At 35.2% G+C, this 21255-nt stretch overlaps 1 protein-coding gene across 1 annotated transcript in view; it reads left to right on the forward strand.

Moving 5' to 3' along the window:
* Window positions 1-16838, forward strand: part of HFM1 (helicase for meiosis 1) — a 108239-nt gene extending 91401 nt beyond the window's left edge. Inside the window, exons 32-38 of the mRNA XM_081057708.1 lie at window positions 667-746; window positions 1752-1858; window positions 10674-10913; window positions 12196-12286; window positions 15158-15269; window positions 15366-15520; window positions 16274-16838. Of these exons, the coding sequence (XP_080913834.1) occupies window positions 667-746; window positions 1752-1858; window positions 10674-10913; window positions 12196-12286; window positions 15158-15269; window positions 15366-15520; window positions 16274-16343 (855 nt within the window). The 3' untranslated portion in view covers window positions 16344-16838. The remainder of the gene's footprint in view (window positions 1-666; window positions 747-1751; window positions 1859-10673; window positions 10914-12195; window positions 12287-15157; window positions 15270-15365; window positions 15521-16273) is intronic.
* The last annotated feature ends 4417 nt before the right edge of the window (window positions 16839-21255 follow it).

The raw sequence follows: 21255 nt of genomic DNA on the forward strand, positions 1-21255 counted from the left end.
AGAGTGGCTGTTTCTTTTCTAGGACTTGTATGAGAATGAAGATTCTAAGTCATGAGGCCAAAAACAAAGGGAATATTGGGAAACAGGGAGAGGCATGCAGTTTGAAATGACTACCGTCTTCTCTGAGATAGTTTTCAGCAGCTCAAGTTTTCCCTTCCTTCCTTTCTTCTTTCCTTCCTTCCTTCTATATTTATGCCATATTATTTTTTTCTTTCCTCCCATAGTCATTGAGCATCAAGAATATGCCAACCACTGTAATAGGTGCTAAGATACAGTGATGAATAAGACAGGTTTAATCCCAGTCCTCATAGAGCTCATAGTTCGATATAACTGTTTGAAAATCAGGAGAGATAACTGAGTTAGAAATATAGATTTGAGAGTCATTCACATGTAGATGATAGTTGAAGTCATGGAAATAAATGAGGTCTTTGAGAATGTGTAGAGTGAGAAGAGAAGAAAGATGAGTCAAAAACCCTGAAGAATCTCAACATTAAAAAGGGCTTGAGAAGGAGATTTGAGTTGAGAACTAACCTGGGTTTCTCATAATCAACTGTTTTTTGAACTGTGTACTGGCAGGAATTCTACTGTTTGGCTCATTTGTTAAAAGACATTGATGTAAAATTGGTAGCTGACCTTGTGTGTATGTGTGTTTTCTTTAATTAACAGATGCAAATGAATAAATCTCAAAGTGTGGACCTTAAAGAGTTTGGTTTTATACCAAAACCTTCTCTTCCTAGTATATCAAGGTACAATTATAATATTAATATCTAAGGTAAAATGTTCATCATAAACTCTCTGTTCCTCCAAATAATCATTTATTCAGAGAAAGGTGGTCATTAGCTACCTTCAAATCACAGTAATCATTTAGTTCCATAATGAAGTAATGACATCATAAGAGTTTTGTTATCTTTCATACCCTAAATTCACTTAGAACTCTGCAGTTATGGAATATTTTAATATTCAGTGAATAATCACTGTTGGGAACTACCCATCCTCTATGTCATGTCCTCAGGTTCTCTCTGTCTTCTAAACTTAACAGGCGATAAGAGTATACTTTAAAAAGAAAATTCATGTTGGTGTACAAAGTCTGATCTTTTCCATTTAGGGACCCACTCTAAATTAATAATACCTCAGATTTAGAAATACTTTATAATTTAAAATTTTTACTTTTATATCTTATGTATTATATCTTTTGCCCTTAACAACAACCTGGCTCATAAAATGAGGTATTTTTATCCCATTTTGTAGATGAAATAACAGAAGCTCATATTTCTAGTTAATAAACAGAAGGCCGTAAATGATAACTCACATTCTTTGCCTATATTATGATGCCTAGGAGGCAATAGTATATGTCATTTTCCTTCCAGATAAGGGAATTTTATATGCAGGGATGACATTTAATATACTTAACTTGTATAGAACAGCCACTGACAAATCAGAACAGACGCCAACCCTATTTCAAGAGATCATAGCTTTGGTTATCCAACAGAAAGTAGCATTAGCAATAGATTTTTAAGGCTATACACAGATAGCAGATATCTACTTATTGGAGTCATGTAAAGATGACTAAGTATCTGTTGCTTCCATTAAACACCTTTTTACCCTTCTATGTACAATTTATCATAGAAATACTGAGTGAAGAGTAAATGAATGTACTTTTTTTTCATTTATGTGACTAAGTAGTTTTCAAAGTCAGATTAATTTTAATATTTTCTTTAACATTTTTTATGATATTACTTATCTTTATAAAGGTCAAAATATTTAAACACGCCTGATTTATCTATGATGGAGCAGAAGGATGAGCATGAAATCTGTGCAAATGTTCAACAACAAGAACCATCTGAATATCAAGACAAAGGTAAATTACCATTGATATTGACTTGAGAGAGAATATGATTTATCATTATTTTGGCTTGACAAATAATGTTATTGAAAAGCCAACATCTGAAATTATTATGATTATTAACATGGCAATATTTTTCTCTTGTGTTTTTGAACCAATGTCATATTCTTTGGATCTGTTATTTCAGAATGGTCCTGCTAGATCTGGCAGAAATTTAAACAACAACAACAAATCTCTTCCCTACATAGTGTTGACTATTTTTGTTTAAAGATAATGCAAGGAAAAGCTGAGAAAATAAGGGATCTTTGTGTACAAAAGTTATTAAAATGCTGGACTCTAGTACTTTTATGTATCTTTAGAATTATTTAAAATAATTCTGTGTTTATAAAATTAGTCCAATTTTACACAATAGTTGTGTTACCTTGGAAAAATTATTTAATCTCTTTGGGCCTTAGTCTAATTTTTAAAATTAAGGGATTAAATTGGGTGACCTTTAACATCTCTACAACCTGTGATTCTTACAATTTATATGATAACATAAGAATATAACCTAGATTGTAGGATATAACTGGTGTGTAATCTAGATTTGCTTTTTATCTGTGTCTGTCATTAAATTAATGAGAGAATGCATATAAATTTTTCAACATTGTGCCTGGTTCATCATTAGTCTGGATCCTGCCCCTCACAGGATCATTTCTCTGGGTGATGTTATTAAAAACCAGTCTATTAAAATGTGTGAGAAGTTATCCTGGCCATAGAATTGTTTATTCAAGTAGCCTTATGTAGAAATTGTAAGCTTGGGGTTTTCTGAAAACAATTTCATGTGTGTGGCCTTGGTATCTATTGCCACTCTTTCCTTCAAGCTGTCACTTTATGCTTCCTCTAGCCATAAATTAATATCTTAGTTAGGCAAGGTCTGGAGTACTTACCATTTCTTATGACTCCATGATAGCCTTTAGGAAGCAAAGAGAAGGTCCCCTAATTTTATGTAGAGTATCAGAGCATTTATCCAACTTGTTCAAAGCCTGAATATCATTACAACATGCCTAGAATATGTAAGATTGTCAACCCTCTTATTTTTTTCTCCCTTCGATCTGTAGCCCTCTAACTTACTCCTTGTACTGCAGGCTCTATTCCCTGCCATTCTACAGAGTGTATCCTTCTCTCTGCTTACTTTCATATTGTCTTTACATAGTTTTTCTATTTTTATTTCTTTCCCACCCACTATTCCAAATCCAATTTACATTATGATATAAAAGTCTCATTTAGATACTTTAGCCCCCAATGATAACCATATTCCTGTTTTGCTGAATGGACCCCTTTTTAAAAATCTTTTATATTTTTAAAGAAGGAACTGTATATAGTATAGAAGTTAAACTCACAGCATCTAGGAACAATCTATCTAGATTCAGACTTTAGCTCTGCCATTTAATGATTGTGTAACCTTCAACAGTATACTTACCCATTGTATATCTCAATAACCTCATCTGAGGTTATATTTTAGTGGTTTTTTTTTTTGTTTTTTTTTAGGATTAAATGAGATAATATATGTAAAGTTCTCATAATATTTCATACTATTAGTAGTAGTAATTGGGTACGTTATACTTTATACATTAGTCTTTGGTGACAGAACATACTTTAAATGTATTCAAATACTGCTCTTGAGAATGTTTTTAGGAAAACACAGTAATTTTATCATCTATATTCCAATTTCAAGAAGAAGAAAAAAATGTCAGAAATTATATAAGAAAGCATGTTAAATCATAAAATTTAAATTGTAAGGGACCTTTGTGTAATTTCTCATTTTACAGTGAAAGAAATATAGACTCTGAGAGATTAGACTTGCCCAAAATCACATAGCTAATTATTGGCAGAGTCAGAAATAGAGTCCATATCTCTTGATTCCCAATCCAATGCCATTTCTATAAAATGAAATTGACTTTCAATTATCAGTGGAGAATTGAAAATTAAACCTATAGTATATGAACTCTTTCAACTTTCCACCCTGTATATCTCTGTCTCTGCACTCATCCTTAACTTTATATTTGTCTTAAAAGAAGAATCACCTTTTATTCTGTTCAAGGTTTATCTCTCCACTTGTAATCTTAGTTTTTCCAATCCCACCTTCCCTGCGACTTTAGGACACCATTTATCCATCTCCTCTTCCCCATATTTTCAAGCTCTCTTTCCTATTATCTCTTTCTTTTCAGCGTATAAATATGCTCAAGTTTCTTTCTTCTAGCTCCATGTCCCTATCTGGCTAATCATGACCTTTTTGATTGTTAAGTGTCAGGAATTCTGCTCAAAGTAACCATCATACAAAACAAGGAAACCGAAAGAGACAACCAAAATGGCGCAGTAGGTAAACGCTGTGTTTACCTTCTCTCACAAACATCAAAATTACAACTAATCTACAAAACAACTATTATGGAGAATTGCGTAAAATCTAGCTGAACTGAAGCCTTTCAACTAAGGACATGCAGAAGAAGCCACCTCCAGACTGGTAGGAAGATCAGAGACATGGCATGGGCTGGGCCCACACCCGTGTGTGACCATTAAAGATCAAGAGGGCTATTTTGACTGTGGGGGTCTCCCCCATCCCCTAAAGGAGTGAGAGATACCAGTCAGACCCTAGCACAGGGTTCCAGTTCGAGGGAGAGAAGTCCCCATAATTATTGGTTGTGAAAACCAGTGGAGATTATGACTGAGAGAGACAGTGCGGCAGCGCTCACAGGTGCTCCTCTTAAAGGGACAGCACATGGACTTACCCACCATGGAATCACTCAGTCTGAGCTCTAGCACTGGGGCAGCAGCTGGAACGGCAGCAGGGACAAGTGGTGGGGAATTGAGTTATCTGGCTTGGGACAGGGGCTGGAGAGGCGACTTTCCCCTCTCTGGAGAGGGATGGAGGAGCTGGCAGTGGCCATTGTTTCTTTGTTGAGCCCTCCACCTTCTCGGTGTGTGAACACAGGTGGCCACCATTTCTGATTTTTTCCCATTCTTTCTCCCCACCCAACTTTCTGGCACACCCAGGCCGCTTCTGGCAGCTTTTTCATGCAGATCGTTTGTCTTGGCTCAAGCTTCACTTTCCTAGGGTCTTTAAAGGTTCACAGCACCCAGACAGGAATACCTGGCTTAAGCATGTCCTGTACCTCTGGCTGAGCAGCCCTACATCAGCACTAGTGGCAGCCAGCTTTGGTTTGCAGCTTGGCCTCTCAAAGGTATTTCCAAGTACAGCACAGATGGCAGCCATCTGTGGATTTCTTTGTGGCTCCCACTGGGTGGCCCCGGGTGAGGCAGGGGCTATGGCTGAAGTAGACCTACAGCAGATCCCCTCCAAGGTCCTGGGGCTGGTGCCCCCAGTGGCCAGCCTCAAAATGAGCTGGAGCATCACCTAACTGCCTCCAAGTACGACACACCCAAGGGGAGGATTGGGCAGGCACCAGAGTCCTGCTGAGGCAGATCCTGCTTTATAGGATCAGCCCCTGCACAGCAACCCTTCCACTGTAGTCAAGGCCAGTCCTCACAACCAGTGAGCCTAAGGGTCAGTCTCTCCCAATGATGTGCAATTATCAACCAAGGCTTAACTACAAGAGGAGGGCACACACAACCCACACAAGGGACACACGAGGAGCACATGGCTCAGGTGACCAGAAAGACTGCACCACTGAAACCCACAGCACACCTGCTACATAAGGCCACTCTACTAGGACCAGAAGATATAGCAGCCCTACCTAATACATAGAAACAAACACAGGGAGGCAGCCAAAATGGGGAGACAAAGAAACATGTCCCAAATGAAAGAACAGAGTAAAGTTCCAGAAAAAGAACTACGTGAAACAGAGATAAGCAATCTGTCAGACGCAGAGTTCCAAACACTAGTTACAAGAATGCTCAATGATTTCATAAAAATTGAGATGGAAACCATGAAAGTCAGAAATAAAGGATACAATAATGGAAACAATATATTACAGGGAATCAACAGTAGATTAGATGAAGCAGAGCATCCAACCAGCGATGTAGAAGATAATGTGTCAGAAAACACCCAACCAGAACAGCAAAAGGAAAAAAGAATCCAAAAAATTGAGAAGAGTTTAAGAGGCCTCAAGGATAATATCAAGCATACCAACATTCACATTATAGGGGCACCAGAAGGAGAAGAGACAGAGCAAGAAATTGAAAACCTATTTGAAGAAATAATGACAGAAAACTTCCCTACCCTGGTGAAGGAAATGGACATACAAGCCCAGGAAGCACAGAGAATCCCAAACAAGATAAACCCAAAGAGGCCAACATGGAGACACATCATAATTAAAATGCCAAAGGTTAAATACGAAGGATCTTAAAAGCAGCAAGAGAAAAGCAGTTAGTGACCTACAAGGCAGCCCCCATACGACTGTCAGCTGATTTCTCAACAGAAACTTTGCAGGCAACAAGGGAGTGGCAGGAAATATTCCAAGTGATGAAAAGCAATGACGTACAACCAAGATTGTTCTACCCAGCAAGGCTGTCATTTAGAATTGAAGGATAGGTAAGACAAGAAAAAGCTGAAGGAGTTCATCACCACCAAACCAGTATTACAAGGACTCTTATAGGGACTTCTTCAAGATGAAAGGGGGGTTAAGGACCAGTGAAAGGGGAAGGGATTAAGAAGAATAAATTGGGTATTATACAGTAGTCATGGAGATGTAGGTTATAGCATAAGGACTATAGTCAACAATATTGTAATAGCTAGGTGTGGTACCAGATAGGTACTAGGTCTGTCAGGGTGATAGATGGGAATGGGGTTTGGATCAGATAGATGGGAATGGGGTTGGGGTGAAAAAAGGTGACGGCATTAAGAAATATAAATTGGGGTGGCCGGTAGGCTCAGTTGATTAGAGTGCAGTGCTCGTAACACCAAGGTCGCTGGTTCAATTCCCACATGGGCCAGTGAGCTGCACCCTCCACAACTAGATTGAAAACAACGACTTGACTTGGAGCAGATGGGTCCTGGAAACACACACGGTTTCCCAATATACCCCAATTAAAGAAAAGAAAAGAAAAAATAAATATAAATTGATAGTTAATACAGTATAGGGAATATAATCAACAATGTTGTAAAGATCATGAAGGTGCCAGATGGGCACTGGACTTATCGGGGATCACGTCATAGACGGTGTAGATGCCTGACCAATGTGCTGTGCACCTGAAGAGCTGAAGAAGAATAATATTGAATGTCAACTATAACTAAATATATAGGTATATGTAGTCATGGGATGTGGAGTACAACATAGAGAAGATAGTTGATGGTGTTGTAACAGCTACATAAGATGTCAGAGGGTAGTAGCTTGGGGGGTGGGTTATCCCTTTATGAGGGGTTTAAATGTCTAACTATTATGTTGCTTTGTACACCTGAAACTAATTATTTTTTTAAAGTTTACCAAAAAAAGGAAACCTATTGTCTGATATAAACTGAAAATTACAGACGTGCATCTAACTTTAATCTTGCTAGATCTGGGTTCTCAAATGATCTCATCATGCCTCTCTCAGTTTTTTCAGATGTGCTGGTTGTTAATTGGCTTTATTTTTTAAACAGGCTTTCTCACATGGCAGTGTACTAATAACTCACATCTTGCCAGTTTAGCAGACTCAGTAGAAAAATGCAGTCTTCCCTGTTAGCTTTGTCAGACCAGAGTTCATTCTGACTGGCCTCATTTGAGTCTTGTATTCAGACTTTGATCAATCCCTGTAGCCTGGGGATTGGGTCATATATTCCACTGCTGTGGCCCTGGGGAGGTCAGGGCACCATGAATGACATCCTCACAGGGATTTCATGGGATGGTGGAGGCAGTTTCCCCCAAGGACAAGAAAGATACTCCTTCTAAAAGAAGGAAAAGCATGCCAGGCAGACAAAAAAACAGAATCATTAGTTCTTATACCCTCTACGTCTTGCTTTCCCATCAAAACGAAAATTCTTGAAAGAGCAATTTATACTCACTGTGCTTACTTCCTTACCTTCTCATCACTCTTCATTCACTAAAATTTGGGTTCTCCATCACTCCTTTGAAACTGCTTTTGCTCAGGCCATTCAGTGACTTCCTAAGTGCTGAATTCAGTGAACTCTTCAATTTTTATTTTCTTTGACCTTTGTAGTATTTGACACATCTGTTTTTTCCTTCCTTTTGGAACTCTCTCCTTTGGTTTCAATTAAACAACTCTATTGGGTCTCCTACTACTTCTTGAACTGCTTGTGTTTTTCTTTCTGTCAATGTTGCAAAAAGATTCTCTCTTTTTGCTTCTTTATTCTTCTCACTGTATAAACTTTTCTTAGACAATGTCACCCAAGCCCATGTCTTCAATTACTGACTATATTCGAATGATTTCTAAATCTATACTCCCATCTAGATCTTTCTTTCTAGCCCCTGACTCATCTATATAATCACTTATCTGGACATATACACCTAAAAGTTAACGTGTCATTATCTGAACTCTTTTCTTTTTCCTTAGCTCAGTGAAAGAATCCTTCTTTTCCAAGCTGCTAAAGGCAGAAAAGAGTCAGCCTAAATATCTTACTTCACATGTATTTAATTGCCAAGTCCTCTGTATTTTACTTCCTCAACATTTCTGTATCCTTTCCTCTCTGTTCCGTCTGTTGATACTCTAGCTTAGGCATTCAAAGGCTCTCACTTATTGCAATGGCTTTCTTACTTTTCTCTTTGCTTCCAGTGTCATTATCCTCTAATCCAGAACTATTCCAAGTGATCTAACAGGCATCCCTGATCATCTAACACCTCTTGCTAAAATATTTTCATTAGTTTTTTGTTGTCTATGCGAAAAATAAAGTGAATTCTTTAACTTGGGAAACAAGCTTCAACGGACTTGTAATCTGGCACTTAACTGCCTGTGCAGTCTCAATGGGCCCTACCTTCTTCTTCTACTTTGAGTTCTGCAAATCCTGGAAACATATAGTTCTCCAAGCATTCTCTGGTCTCACATACTGCTGTGCCTTTCGCATGCTGTTCTCCATTCATGGAATATCTTGACTTCCTTCTTGCCCTGTTCCACAATCACAGTTCTATCAAGCTCAGATTCCAATGTTACCATCTTATCACGTTACCATCTTAGAGGTGTCTACTGTGACTTCCATCATAGGTCTAGGTCCTGTTCCTTTTGTGTTTCCATTGCACTTTGTACCTACTGCTATTTTTAGTACATATTGTATGGTGGTTTTATGTTAACATGTAAAAGTAGAGTGATGTAAACTGGAGTTGTAGATACAGTTGAAGAGTAAAGTAGTATTTAGATAAGTGAAGAAGAGGGTTGAAGATATTTAAAGTGATGGAAACTCAGTGGTTTATTAGAGCAAGCTTGTACTGGCTTGTGCAAAATTATTATTCAATTTTTGGGATTCTTTCAGCTATTAAAAGTTTAATTATATAAACTTTCAATTAAATAATATATTTAAAACAAAGGCTTTGAAACTAATCACTTCTAGTCCACATTTTATTATCTGTGTTCTTGAGATTATTTGCATCTATATTATATCTATATAGTGGAAATGCTATATAATGGAATGCTGTTATACATTTCTTCTTAACTTTTCATTCAGTAATGTCATGTTGGTAGCTTGAAATTAACTGCAGTAGGAGTATTTATACCATGGAAACCAGCAAAAACTACAAATCAGGGCTTGATTTATTGGTTTGTTTATTGTTTAGACTTAAGAAAGTGATGAAGAAAATGTTAATAGTGCAGATTAAATTTAACAGTGTGTTGTGTCTGTATCCATTATAGTGTGACTAATGCGTGCAGGTGCGCACACACACGCACACACACACACACTTGAGGGAATATTCTTCTAGTATTTGAAAACTATTATCTAATTCAGCAAAGAAGTTGCTTAAATCAGTAGTTGAACAGGTGAAATCTCAACATATGTCTTTGTTGTTTTATTTTCATCTTGCATGTTAAAGTCAACAAAAATATCAAACAACATTCATTTGTAATGTAGTGCAGTAAATGTAGTGAGAACTACATTCATTTGTCAATTGCAACTATAGGTTGATGACAGATATAAGAGTTAGGCAAAACTCAATGAAAACATTCAGTGAGAAGCAATTAGATATATGAAATTTACAATTAACCATACTGTGTATTTTATTATTTGTAAATTATGTGCTACATAGCCTTTACATATTATAAATACATATAGTAAACTTTGTGTGTGTGTGTCTGTGTGTGTGTGTGTGTGCATACCTTTTTAGAGAAGCAGTTATTAAACATTTATTAGCACACTGCCATGGAAAAACTGCACGAGAAAGCACTTAGTCCCCATAACAATATTATGTCATAGGTACTATTATCATTTTCATTCTGCAGAGGAGAAAATTAGGTTAAGAGAATATAAATTGCTTGTCTAAGATTATACAACTAGTACATGAGAGAGGTAGAATTTTCACCCAGGTAGTGTGACTCAATACACAGGCTTTAAACAATGGAGTTTCATGAAAATACTCAAAATTAATTTGTAAGGAGAAGAGCTGGAGGGAGGAAGACCATTTTAGAAGCTATTATACTGCAATCTTACAGTAGGGTTATTCTCATATATGAACTAAGAGGAAAAATGAGTTTGGTCTGAAAGAATCCATTTAAAATTAAATTTAATCCAACTATCAGTAAATATAATTCAATAAATAGAATTGGTTGAACACAGTATTCAACAATGCTTGACCTAATATTTTTGAAAACTACCACTGAAGACCTCTGTTTAGTAGTTGAAAGATGTGTTTGACATATCAATAGATAATGATGCTTATGACATATACTCTTTTATATATACACACGACAGATTTTTCAAGATGGAACTATTATACAACTGCAAATGAGAAAGCCCCTCAAACAATGCTGTTTAACAGAAATCTTAATGCATCTGAGAACCAGAATTTGACAGATGTGGGTAAAAGCAACTCGCCATTTTCAGAAGTTTTGAATGTAGACTTTGACTTGGGAAATGAAGTTTGGGATGATTTTGATGATGAAAACTTAATAGAAGCTACTAACTTTTCAGCTGATAAGAAGACAAAAACAGGTAAAATTGTATTTTAGCATGAAATAATTTCATGAGAAACTCTTTGAATATTTTTCAGTTCAGCTTTGGGGTTCATTTTCTTTGTCTTTTTAATGTGCTTGCTTAATTAGCTTTGGATTGTTAAGATTATCATTTTTAACAAAACTGAAAATGTGACCCTTCCACAAATAGCATTTCCTCCCTCTAAGGACAGAGTTTAAGGTTATTCCATGATAATGTATAGCAAATGATCTTCTATTGTTCTCTATCTTGTTAAAGACCCTGTTCAAATTCAGATTATTTTTTGACTTTTCCCTCATAAAACAGAATATCTAGCTCTCTATTCTAAGATTGCACATGGTCTGCTAATGTTTGTGAAGGACAAAAATATTTCTTTTCTAAAGGTATTCGTCTGTGAGCAAAGAAACTAAAATGTTTATTTCCAGTAGAAATGTTGACTTTTTAGGTATAAACAAATACATAGGAAATGATTCATTTCTCCTGTGTTGGATATTATATTTAAATTATATAGAACCCCAGAATAATGGGACTTAGTTCTTTGAGTTACTAACAAATTTACTCTATTTCATTAAAACAGAGAAGTGAAAATCTTGGTAAGTGTATGACAAGACAGTGAGATGGAGATACTCTTTCCCATCGAAATATTGTTTCAGGGCTCTAAGAAATACCTAAAGAGCTAATACTCCTTTCAGAAGGAATAGAATTTGACCACCTTCACAAAATAGGCCAGGAAAATCTATGACATAGGGTCAATAGGCACAAACAATTTCTCATATCACCAGACAACTACTGTCTCTACCTAAAAATTAAAAGTCACTGTCTTAACTGCAAGTTTAAGAGGCAATTTGTACTGATCTTTTGAGGTAGCCTAATCCTATGAGGGCATAGCTTTGACCCTGGGAAAATCAATCACAATAAATATCATTTTCCCCCATGTATGCAATGCTTTTAATGAACTTAATTACATGCAGACCATGGAAAATATTGAATGAACTTTAACTTGATCATTTACATGAATTAAAAATAAATAATAGTGATTTGGGGACCTTTTAACGTAATGACTAAAATAAGCTAACCTATATATTTTGTGATTTTTTTCCTCTTATTTTATGATTTTGCTCCCTTATTTTTCTATGCAAATTAAATTTGATTATTGAGGAGAATTATTCATTCCTTCCTTAACCAGATTATATCTGTTGGAGAGAGCCCTTGTAGAACTTGTGAAAAGCTCCATTCAGCTGTTTCCTGGCATTTTATTTCAAAATGTTATCTCTTTATATAGGATTTGGAAACACTTTGAGTTCAAGTACCAGAGGAAGTAAGCTATCCCTCCAAGAGTCAAAGAGCAAATTCCAAAGAGAAATGTCACACAGGCAAGTTTTAGAATTTGGGTTTGAAATACAACTTTTTGAAACTTTCTGTTCTCCTGACATGTAATTGGAGATGGGCATCTAGTCTTAAGATGTCAGAGAAACAATAAGGTATTAGCCAAACTAAACCCTCTTTATCTTAGAGCTGTGTTTCTCAAAGTGGTGTTGTCAGACCACCTGCATCAGAATCACCGAGGGGGTGATATTAAAATGCACATTCATAGGCTCCAGACTAAATTTCCTGAATCATAGTCTCTGGGGCCAGAGACCAGGAATCTTCATTGTTCACGAGCCTTGAAAACTGAATAGGAGTTCAGTAAGGCATTCCATGTAGATAAAGCACATGAAAAGGGCCAAGGCTTAGAAAGGCATCCCATGCTCAAGGAAGGGTCAGTTAAGTGTGGTCTGTGTGGCCACAGTGTTAAGGCTGAGATTGCTGAGGTCTAACTGTGAATGCCATAACTAGACACCTGTACCGTATCCAGTGGGTCAGGGCTCACAGACTCAAACTGACTCCAGGATGTGGAGGGCCAAAGCCAACTGTAGAGTGTCCCATTAAAGACAGCAACCACTGCTCAGCTCCAACAAGTTGTTGCTGTTCAGGAAATGAGTGTTTAGTGTTGTCAGATATTCTAATTTAAAAAAAAAAAAAAAAGCTGTGAATCTAAAATTTTATGTGACATCTCCTGACTTTTAAATTTTGACAACTAATTTTTAAAAATGTGATATAATTTACAACACCCCCCTCCAAAAAAAAAATAATGTCTGTCAGCCGGATGTAGCCTAGGGGCCTCTAGTTGTTGACATACTAGGCAATGCGAAACCATCCAAGATCATTAAACACAAGATAAACAGTTTGATCAGAAAAAAATCATTCTAGTGATTTGTAGAATGATATGTAATGATATGATATGACATGTGGAGTCAATTATAGAGGGTGGGACCACCAGAGGCATCGTTGCCAATTTGAGAAAGTCTATGATGAGGCCTAAACAAGGGTAGACGTTATCGAAACTGAGAGGTAGAGATTGATTTTTGAAACTTTTCATAGATAACACATAGATTGGATTTAACAATTTATAGGATACAATAGTTGAGGAAGAGGAAAGAATAAATGGCAAGTGGGGAGATGGAGATGTTTTCTGAGAATATAGGACGCCGAAGACATTTGGAAAAGAAAATAATTTTAGAAATGTTCAACTTGAAGTGTTTTTGCAGAAATGCAAGGCACATTTGGATATTGAACTTGATTAGAAGTCAAGGGAGAAATTATAGCCACAGCCAAAACTCTCCCAAAGAAAAGAAATATTGGCAGCTTTTTATTCAGGGTGCAATTTACTTAAGGATTGTTTATTTCTCCTTTGTTAAAGAAGATACATTAAATTTGTGATGTCTTTTGGTATGCTTGCTATTATTTACTCGTTTTACTGATCGTCAACATCAAAGAGTAATAGATTTCAGAGAATGCCGGAGCTGAAGAGGGTTTAGTTGTGTCATTTAATCTCCCTAACACTGGATCCTTGAATTACCATCCAACATCTCTGGCAAGTAATCATGCCATCTCTGCCAAGAGAACTCCAGTGACCAGGAGCTCATTCACTCCAAAATACTTGTTTTATGTTTGGGTCTCTCATATCATTCAATCAAACTTCTAAAAAAAATATATTTTTTTTATTATTTCCATTCATTGGTCCTAACTCTGAGTCATATAGAGTAAACTGATTAGAAGCATCAGAGTCATATAGAGTAAACTGATTAGAAGCATCAAAGTGGAACAAAGCTGTGGATATAAAGAAACAAAAAAAGTGTAGGAAGTAGGAAGATAACAAAGTACATGAACAGTTTTGTGCCCCACGCCTTTAGAAAGCTACAAATAATTTTGAGACAGTTTAAAATTGACCACGAAATAAGTGAATTTAAAAAGGAATCCTACAAAGAAGTCTCTGAGAAACTGGTGTCAGAAATTGCCGCTGGGAAGAAGGCCCTCAGGACCTGAGGATGCGGGTTGGAAAGAAGACAGGCTTTTTCTCTTACACCCTTTGTATTTTAATTCCTTGCCATTAATCAAAGACAGAAAGATTTGATCTCATCAATACATGTGATTCTTCCATACCAATACTCACTGCTTATTACCCCTTGCATGGCTGTCGCATTTTAGCCTAATTATTAATGTCAACTTGAATTGTCACCTCCTGAGAAAGGCATTCACTACCCTCTTTTTGAAATGGGTTTATGCTTCCACACTGATGTTCAGTTAATTTCCTTCATATCACTTTAGGATCTATGATTATGTATATTTATTGTTTGCTCATTGTCTGCTCCTCTACTAGATTGCAACTCCCTGAGAATCTGTTTACCACTTTGTACCCAACTCCTAGTACAATATCTAGTACATGGAAGCTAATAATAGTATGTTTTTTAGTGAATTAATGTAATACAGAAGATGAAAGGTGAATTCTAATATACAGTTATACATAAGAAGATAACTAGAGATATCTCTCTATAGCGAGACCAGAATAGGGAAAGGAGATTAAAAGTGAAGCAAGTGGCATTTAGAAAAGATTTACAGATTGCTAGGCGATAGACAATTAAGCATAACACCCAATTTCAAAGAAAATTGTTGAATGATTATTTCTTAGGCTCTTAAAAATAGTATTCTAATCTAATTTGGAATATATAAATTGTTGCTTTATTTAAAGAAAAGGAAATGCACCAAATTCCCCATGCGTCTAAGAAACAGAGCATCAATTTTTTTATGGTGATAAATATGATAAACTTTAATCATATTCCCCAAAGAATCGCTATTGATCTAAATTAGAATGATTTGTTTGCCTTATCTGCCATATTTTACAAATAATTAATTTTGATTTTTAGTTTTGTTTCGTCATATGAGAAGCCAGATATTTATCTATCAAATTCCTCTATGTCCAAGTTCGGTGAATCCTGCATGACAGAATTACCTCAACAAGCTGGAAATGCAAATATTGTAAGAAGAAACACTTCTTCGTTTCTCTTTTTAATTCTGCCTGAATAATTAAACTTTCAATGATTGCTGTTGTTTTTTTTTAACCTCAAAATACAGGTCCATTTACAACAAAGAAAACAACAAAGTCTGTCACCAGAGATTGAAAGGCTACGTTTTACTAATTCTGAAAAAAGATCAAATTCTTCAAATTTTGTTAAGGAAGTGGATTTCTTTATTACAAACAGTGAATGTAAAAATGAAATTGATTTCAGGTAAGAACTCTTTCAAGTCATTTTAAGATATACTGATAAAAACTTTTTACAGAGAAATTCAGTATTCTTTTCCTTTGAAAGATCAGAACCTAAACATTTTATTTACTTAAAGTCATTGAAATTTTAGACTTCTGGTGAGCTAACTCCTTACAATAATTTATAATATCAAATATCTCAATTTTGAGAACCTATATGTTTGATATTATTAATTGAAACATTATATTTTGTTGAAGATTTTTTTACTGATTGAACTGCATGCAGTATTTTGATAATATAAAGTGTAAAGTCACTTAAGAAATCCAAATGAGATCAACTAATTTTTCAAAAGTTCAAGTTGTATTTCAGCCAATCAGTTCTTTCACAATTCTACAGGTTCAATGAGGGGGGAAAAGTCAGATTAAGTCTAATCAGTGTCCCAACTGCTGGTCATTTTTATGAGTAAGTCTGTAGCAGTTTCCCCCTCTCTTGAATAAATGTATAGACCTGTTCATATATTGATTAAATAACATTATTTTCCTGTATGTTTAAAGAAATATCTAAGAGATTTGGTCCCTACCCTTCACAGTTTATAAAGTCTAATTTTCTCCCGACCCCACAGACTTCCCACAAGGTCATGCGTATTGAAGTTCATTTGATCTATTAACCTCTCAGCAAGGTTCAAGTTTATCCATTTTGTATTTATTATTACATTTTTAAATAAATTGTGTTACAATAATAATTATTTTTACATTTGCTTCCACCCATCCCCCGCAGTAGGTATCATCCTGAAGATGAAGCTGATGAAATGAAGTCTTTTCTGGGAATATTTGATGGTATTTTCTAAAAAAACACCAAATATGTGTCTTACATTATTAATAAGCCAAAGTATAAAGACACCTAATTACAAAGCCTGTTTTTTATTTTTAAAAAGTAGATTCATAGTTGTCTTGATTATTTTCTCTTCAGTTTAATCAGTTTTGTTAATTTTTTGGCAACAAAATATTTGGACTGATTTATTTTCCCATTATATTATAACTTTGTGAAAAGCACTTCTACAGTGGCTTTGTTTCAGTAAACTGATAATTAAATTGTACTTAGAAATAATTGTTTGGTTATTAATTGGATTTTTTTTTGGATTTTAACAAGAACCAATTTACAATTTTAGTTTTATACTTTATTAACAAGAAGAAAGGTATTCTATGAAAGCAAAATAATGATAGTCAGTTAATCTATTTGTTATATGGATTATTCACCAATATTGTTTTGTTTTACTAAAGATTTTTAAGAATCCAGTGACTATCTGAGCCTGTTGTTATATAATTTCAAACAACAACAAACATTAATAAATATAGATGATTGTCTTCCTTTAGCTTGTTTTTCAACGTAGTGAATTCTTAAAACTTTGTTACATTGACTTTTACTATAGTAAAAGCTATTTCACTTTATTTTCCAATGAATTATATCTCAAAAATAAGTACTAAGCAATGTTTATTTAAGTTATTTATAGATATGTTGTGAAGTTGAAGCCTAGTTAAGAAATTTTAGACATTTTTCTTTAAGCATAAAAGCCTTAGAGACAAGAGAAGTCTCTAAGCCTTCTAGATGAGATTGTTATTGTTATTATTAGTAAACATTTATGAGGCATATGTAAAACTAAGTGTAGAGAATAAGTTTAAAGCAGAACTAAGAGACCTTGTCTCTGTGTTGAAAAATAAGGGCAACCAGTTCCTTTATTTTAGTCATCTTTACAAGTGGTGTGTCTCTGAGTCTGAATCAATCATGCCACAACCTTTAAAGGTTATTAAACATCATTAAAGTGAAAAATTGGTGCACTGCAATATGCTCATCTTGCCTACATAGATTTGGACACTAAAGAAATAGCATAGATTTGGACACTAAAGTAAGTCTTACTAAAGTAAGATTTTACTTCCTACCTACGTAAAGTAAGTCTTACTGTGATCTGCTAAGTGAAAAGCTCTATGCTCGGTATTACACAAGATGCAAATGATGAAAGCACTGTTTTTGCTCTCACGGACCTTACTTTACGTTCTGGTAGAGAAATTAAGACATAAAGCAATAATAAAATACATGGAATATATAATATATAGATATAAAATATATATTTTATATTTTATATCTATATATTTTATATATAGAATATATATAAAATATAATATAGAATACATTGGAAAAGTGGTTCTCAAGCTTCAGGATGTACTGGAACCATCTAGAGGGCTTGTTTGAATACAGATTACTGGGCACCATACCCAGAGTTTCTGACTCTGGAGTGGGACCAGTAAATTTGTATTTCTAACAAGTTCCCAAGTGATGCTGATGCTACTTGTCCAGGGATCACGTTTTGGGAATCAGTGCAATAAAGGTTTAAAGAGCTGTGGGAGTTCATAGGAGAGAGAACGTAACCCTGACTATGGCATCGGGAAGCCTTTCTAGATAAGTTAAAATTTGAGGTGAGCCTTGAAAGTTGAATAACATTTTGATGAACAAATATATAAGAGAAGGACATTCTAGGCAGAGGAAACAGCTTGAACAAAGCTCCAAGAGAGAAAAGTATCTATTTGGGCAATAATGAATAGATAATTTTAAACATAGTTTGTTAATGTGACAGATGTTTGAAATGTACCTTAAGACCAGACTGTAGAGGACTTTAAAAGCTAGGACAAAAAATCCCTGAGCTTTACTCAGCAGACTAATGTTTTCCAAACTTGCCTGATCAAAAGTAACATATGAACAAAATATTAAATACCCAAATTCCTACACCTCACCTCAGAGCTATCGATCCAGAATCTGAGGGGACTGGGAACTCTATTGTTTTAGCAAAAACTCCAGGTCATTCTTTATGACCAGGCCATTTTTGGAAACAATTGGGTAGATAATAGGTTCACTTTCTAAGTAATTAAAATAAGTGACAAATTGACAGTGTTATAATAGATGCATCTTACTTTGTGCAAGTGCTTACCTGGAAAATTATGTGTATGTTAAATATATGTAACTTGAAACCATGCTTCTTTTACTGGCAATGGACTATTCTTTCCGTGAAGTGAATAATAACCCTATGGTTTCCTATTTTGTAAGTTAAGTTTTTAAATATATTGGGTTTATTTATTTATATAAAATGAACCATACACAGAGCTTTTTACAAAAATTTTGGTGGGTTAAATTTTTTCAAAAGATTTTTTTCAATTAAAAAGGTCCTTAATAGGCTGTATTTTTCTCACCTATAATCTTGGCATAATGACACCTACCTCATAGGTATAGAGTAAGAATTTAATAAGCCACTGCATAGAAAGCTCTTAGTTTAGGGATTGATGTATAGTATGTGCTCAATAAATGGTAGTTGTTTGTACAAAAAAAAGTATCCTTAACAGCACTTTAAATAAGCCATTGGGGTGAAGTAATTCAATATTCCTTTGTCATATTTGAGTTACACTAAGTTTAACTCAAATGAACAAATGAACTCTTTGACAAATGACAAATGAACTCTTTGACTCTCCACAGATGGAAAAAATTTTTATCCTGGAACTTCCTCCTATGTATATTTCCTCATGCTTTCAGATAGAAACCCTCAACCCCCATCCCCTCCTCACCAACATTTTTAGTTGGCTTATGGTCAGAGCATACAAATCAATTTTAATAGTATCTTAAGTAGAATGTAATTAGAAAATAAACCTTCTGTACTTTCTATTATAATACATTAAAAAAACCAACTAGAAATGATTGCTGAATTATTTAGTCTTAGGTTTTAGCACAATTTACTACTTAGCAGAGTCATACAGTCTCTTTACCATAAATGACCCCATTGCTAGAAAATACCCCCATCGAGCACAATGGGAACCACTATTTGAGGATCCCTAACCTGTGCGTTACATGGATAACATTTACCTACGGCATCCTAGATAATAATCGGTGTCTGTGTTTAAGAACCTTCACTTTTGTGGGAATAGAAACGGCACCAGTGAAGAGGAAGTTAGCTTAGTTAAACTAAGCTAAGCGTTGCATTAGGCTAAGCAAGTAAGCTAAGGACTTCAGTGTGGGTTTTGGTTAGTTAGTGGAACAAACGAAACAAAAAGGAAAACCCTGGCACTTCTTATCGTTTGGCATTACAACTCCTGGCTGCCAATAGTTAAAGGCCCAGCTACTCTGATCTGAATACCCATAACACAGGAAACGCCTGGGAGCTAGCTTGGTCTCAGGCCTCATTCCAGACCTTCTAAGTCAGAATCTGCATTTGAACAAAATCCCCAGGTGATTATGTGCACGCTGAAGTGTGAGAAGCACTTGTTTATAGTGGAAAGGAAAGGAAAGGAGGCAATATCAGAATTTTAAGAGAATCCATTCCAGAAGACAAGTGTTAAGAGTAATGATGATTACTTGGTTTTCTGCACATATATTTCCTGTTTTAAATGTAGTATGGTGATATAGCTCTTGTTTAATTGCCTTTCAGTATAGGTTCTTTTCTTCACCAACTGCGTAAATTATCTTTATAATTCTCATGCATCAACTGGGTGGTTTTCTTTTTTTTATGTGGCTTGAGAGACACTTAGATGCTCTACAGAGTTCTGTTTTAATTAACATAATAAAAGTAGATAATTCAAAAGAGCAGTCTTGGTCTTGCTTATTTTCGTATTTCAATTCGGAAACCTTTCCCTAAACTAACATATGCCTTAAAAATCCCTACATACCTCAGCAAAACAAAGCAAAAGCCAAACCCCACAGTATTCTGAAAGATTTTAAGAAATATACATAAACCTGCACTCACATATTACCTGTTGTAGCTATAAAGTTGATTAGTAAAAAAAGAATTAAAATTCAGTTGACATTAGCATTTTGCCTGAAGTACTTTCTTATGACAGTGGATGGCTTCCATTCTTTAGAAACTATACATACAATGAAGTCATCATTTTTGTTTTTAGTTTCTATATTCATCAGTTTGGAAACAAACATTTATCATTTGAATCTGTTTTGTTTGTGTTTTTAATTTTAGGCAAAAAGAGTTTTACTAAAACATTTTTTTCTCATTGCAAGTTTATTAAACTTTAGCAGCTCAAATTAGCCAGGTTGCAGATTATCAAAAGATCAACTCAGGGCGGCCACATGGCTCGGTTAGAGCACGAGCTCTGAACAACAGGGTTGCCAGTTCACGCATGGGATGGTGGGCTCTGCCCCCTGCAACTAAAGATTGAAAACAGCGACTGGACTTCGAGCTGAGCTGCGCCCTCCACAACTAGATTGAAGGACAACAATTTGGAGCTGATGGGCCCTGGAGAAACACACTGTTCCTCAATGTTCCCCAATAAAATTTATAAAAGAAAAAAAAAAGATCAACTCAATGAAGTCCACATTAGCCAAAAAAGACAAACATAAAACAATGAAAAGACAAAAACAACATAAAGGAGATTTATCAGCAAGTCAGCTAGATGCTCAAATGGTATATATACCTCCATTTTAAATTTTTAATTTAAATTTTTATTTTTATTAAATTTATTGGGGTGACATTGGTTATTAAAATTATGTAGGTTTCAAGTATACAATTCTATAACACATCATCTACATATACATTGTGTGTTCACCACACAGAGTCAGTTCTCCTGTCAGACCTCCTTTACCCTCTTCTACCACGCCCCTCCCCACTTACACTCTGATAACCACTGAACTGTTGTCTGTGTCTATGAGGTTTTATCTTGTTCGTTTGTTGCTTTCAGTTTTATATCCCACTTATGAATGAAAGCTTTGGGACT

Source organism: Rhinolophus hipposideros (assembly GCF_964194185.1).
Source record: "Rhinolophus hipposideros genome assembly, chromosome: 8".
In the NCBI taxonomy this organism is placed as follows: domain Eukaryota; kingdom Metazoa; phylum Chordata; class Mammalia; order Chiroptera; family Rhinolophidae; genus Rhinolophus; species Rhinolophus hipposideros.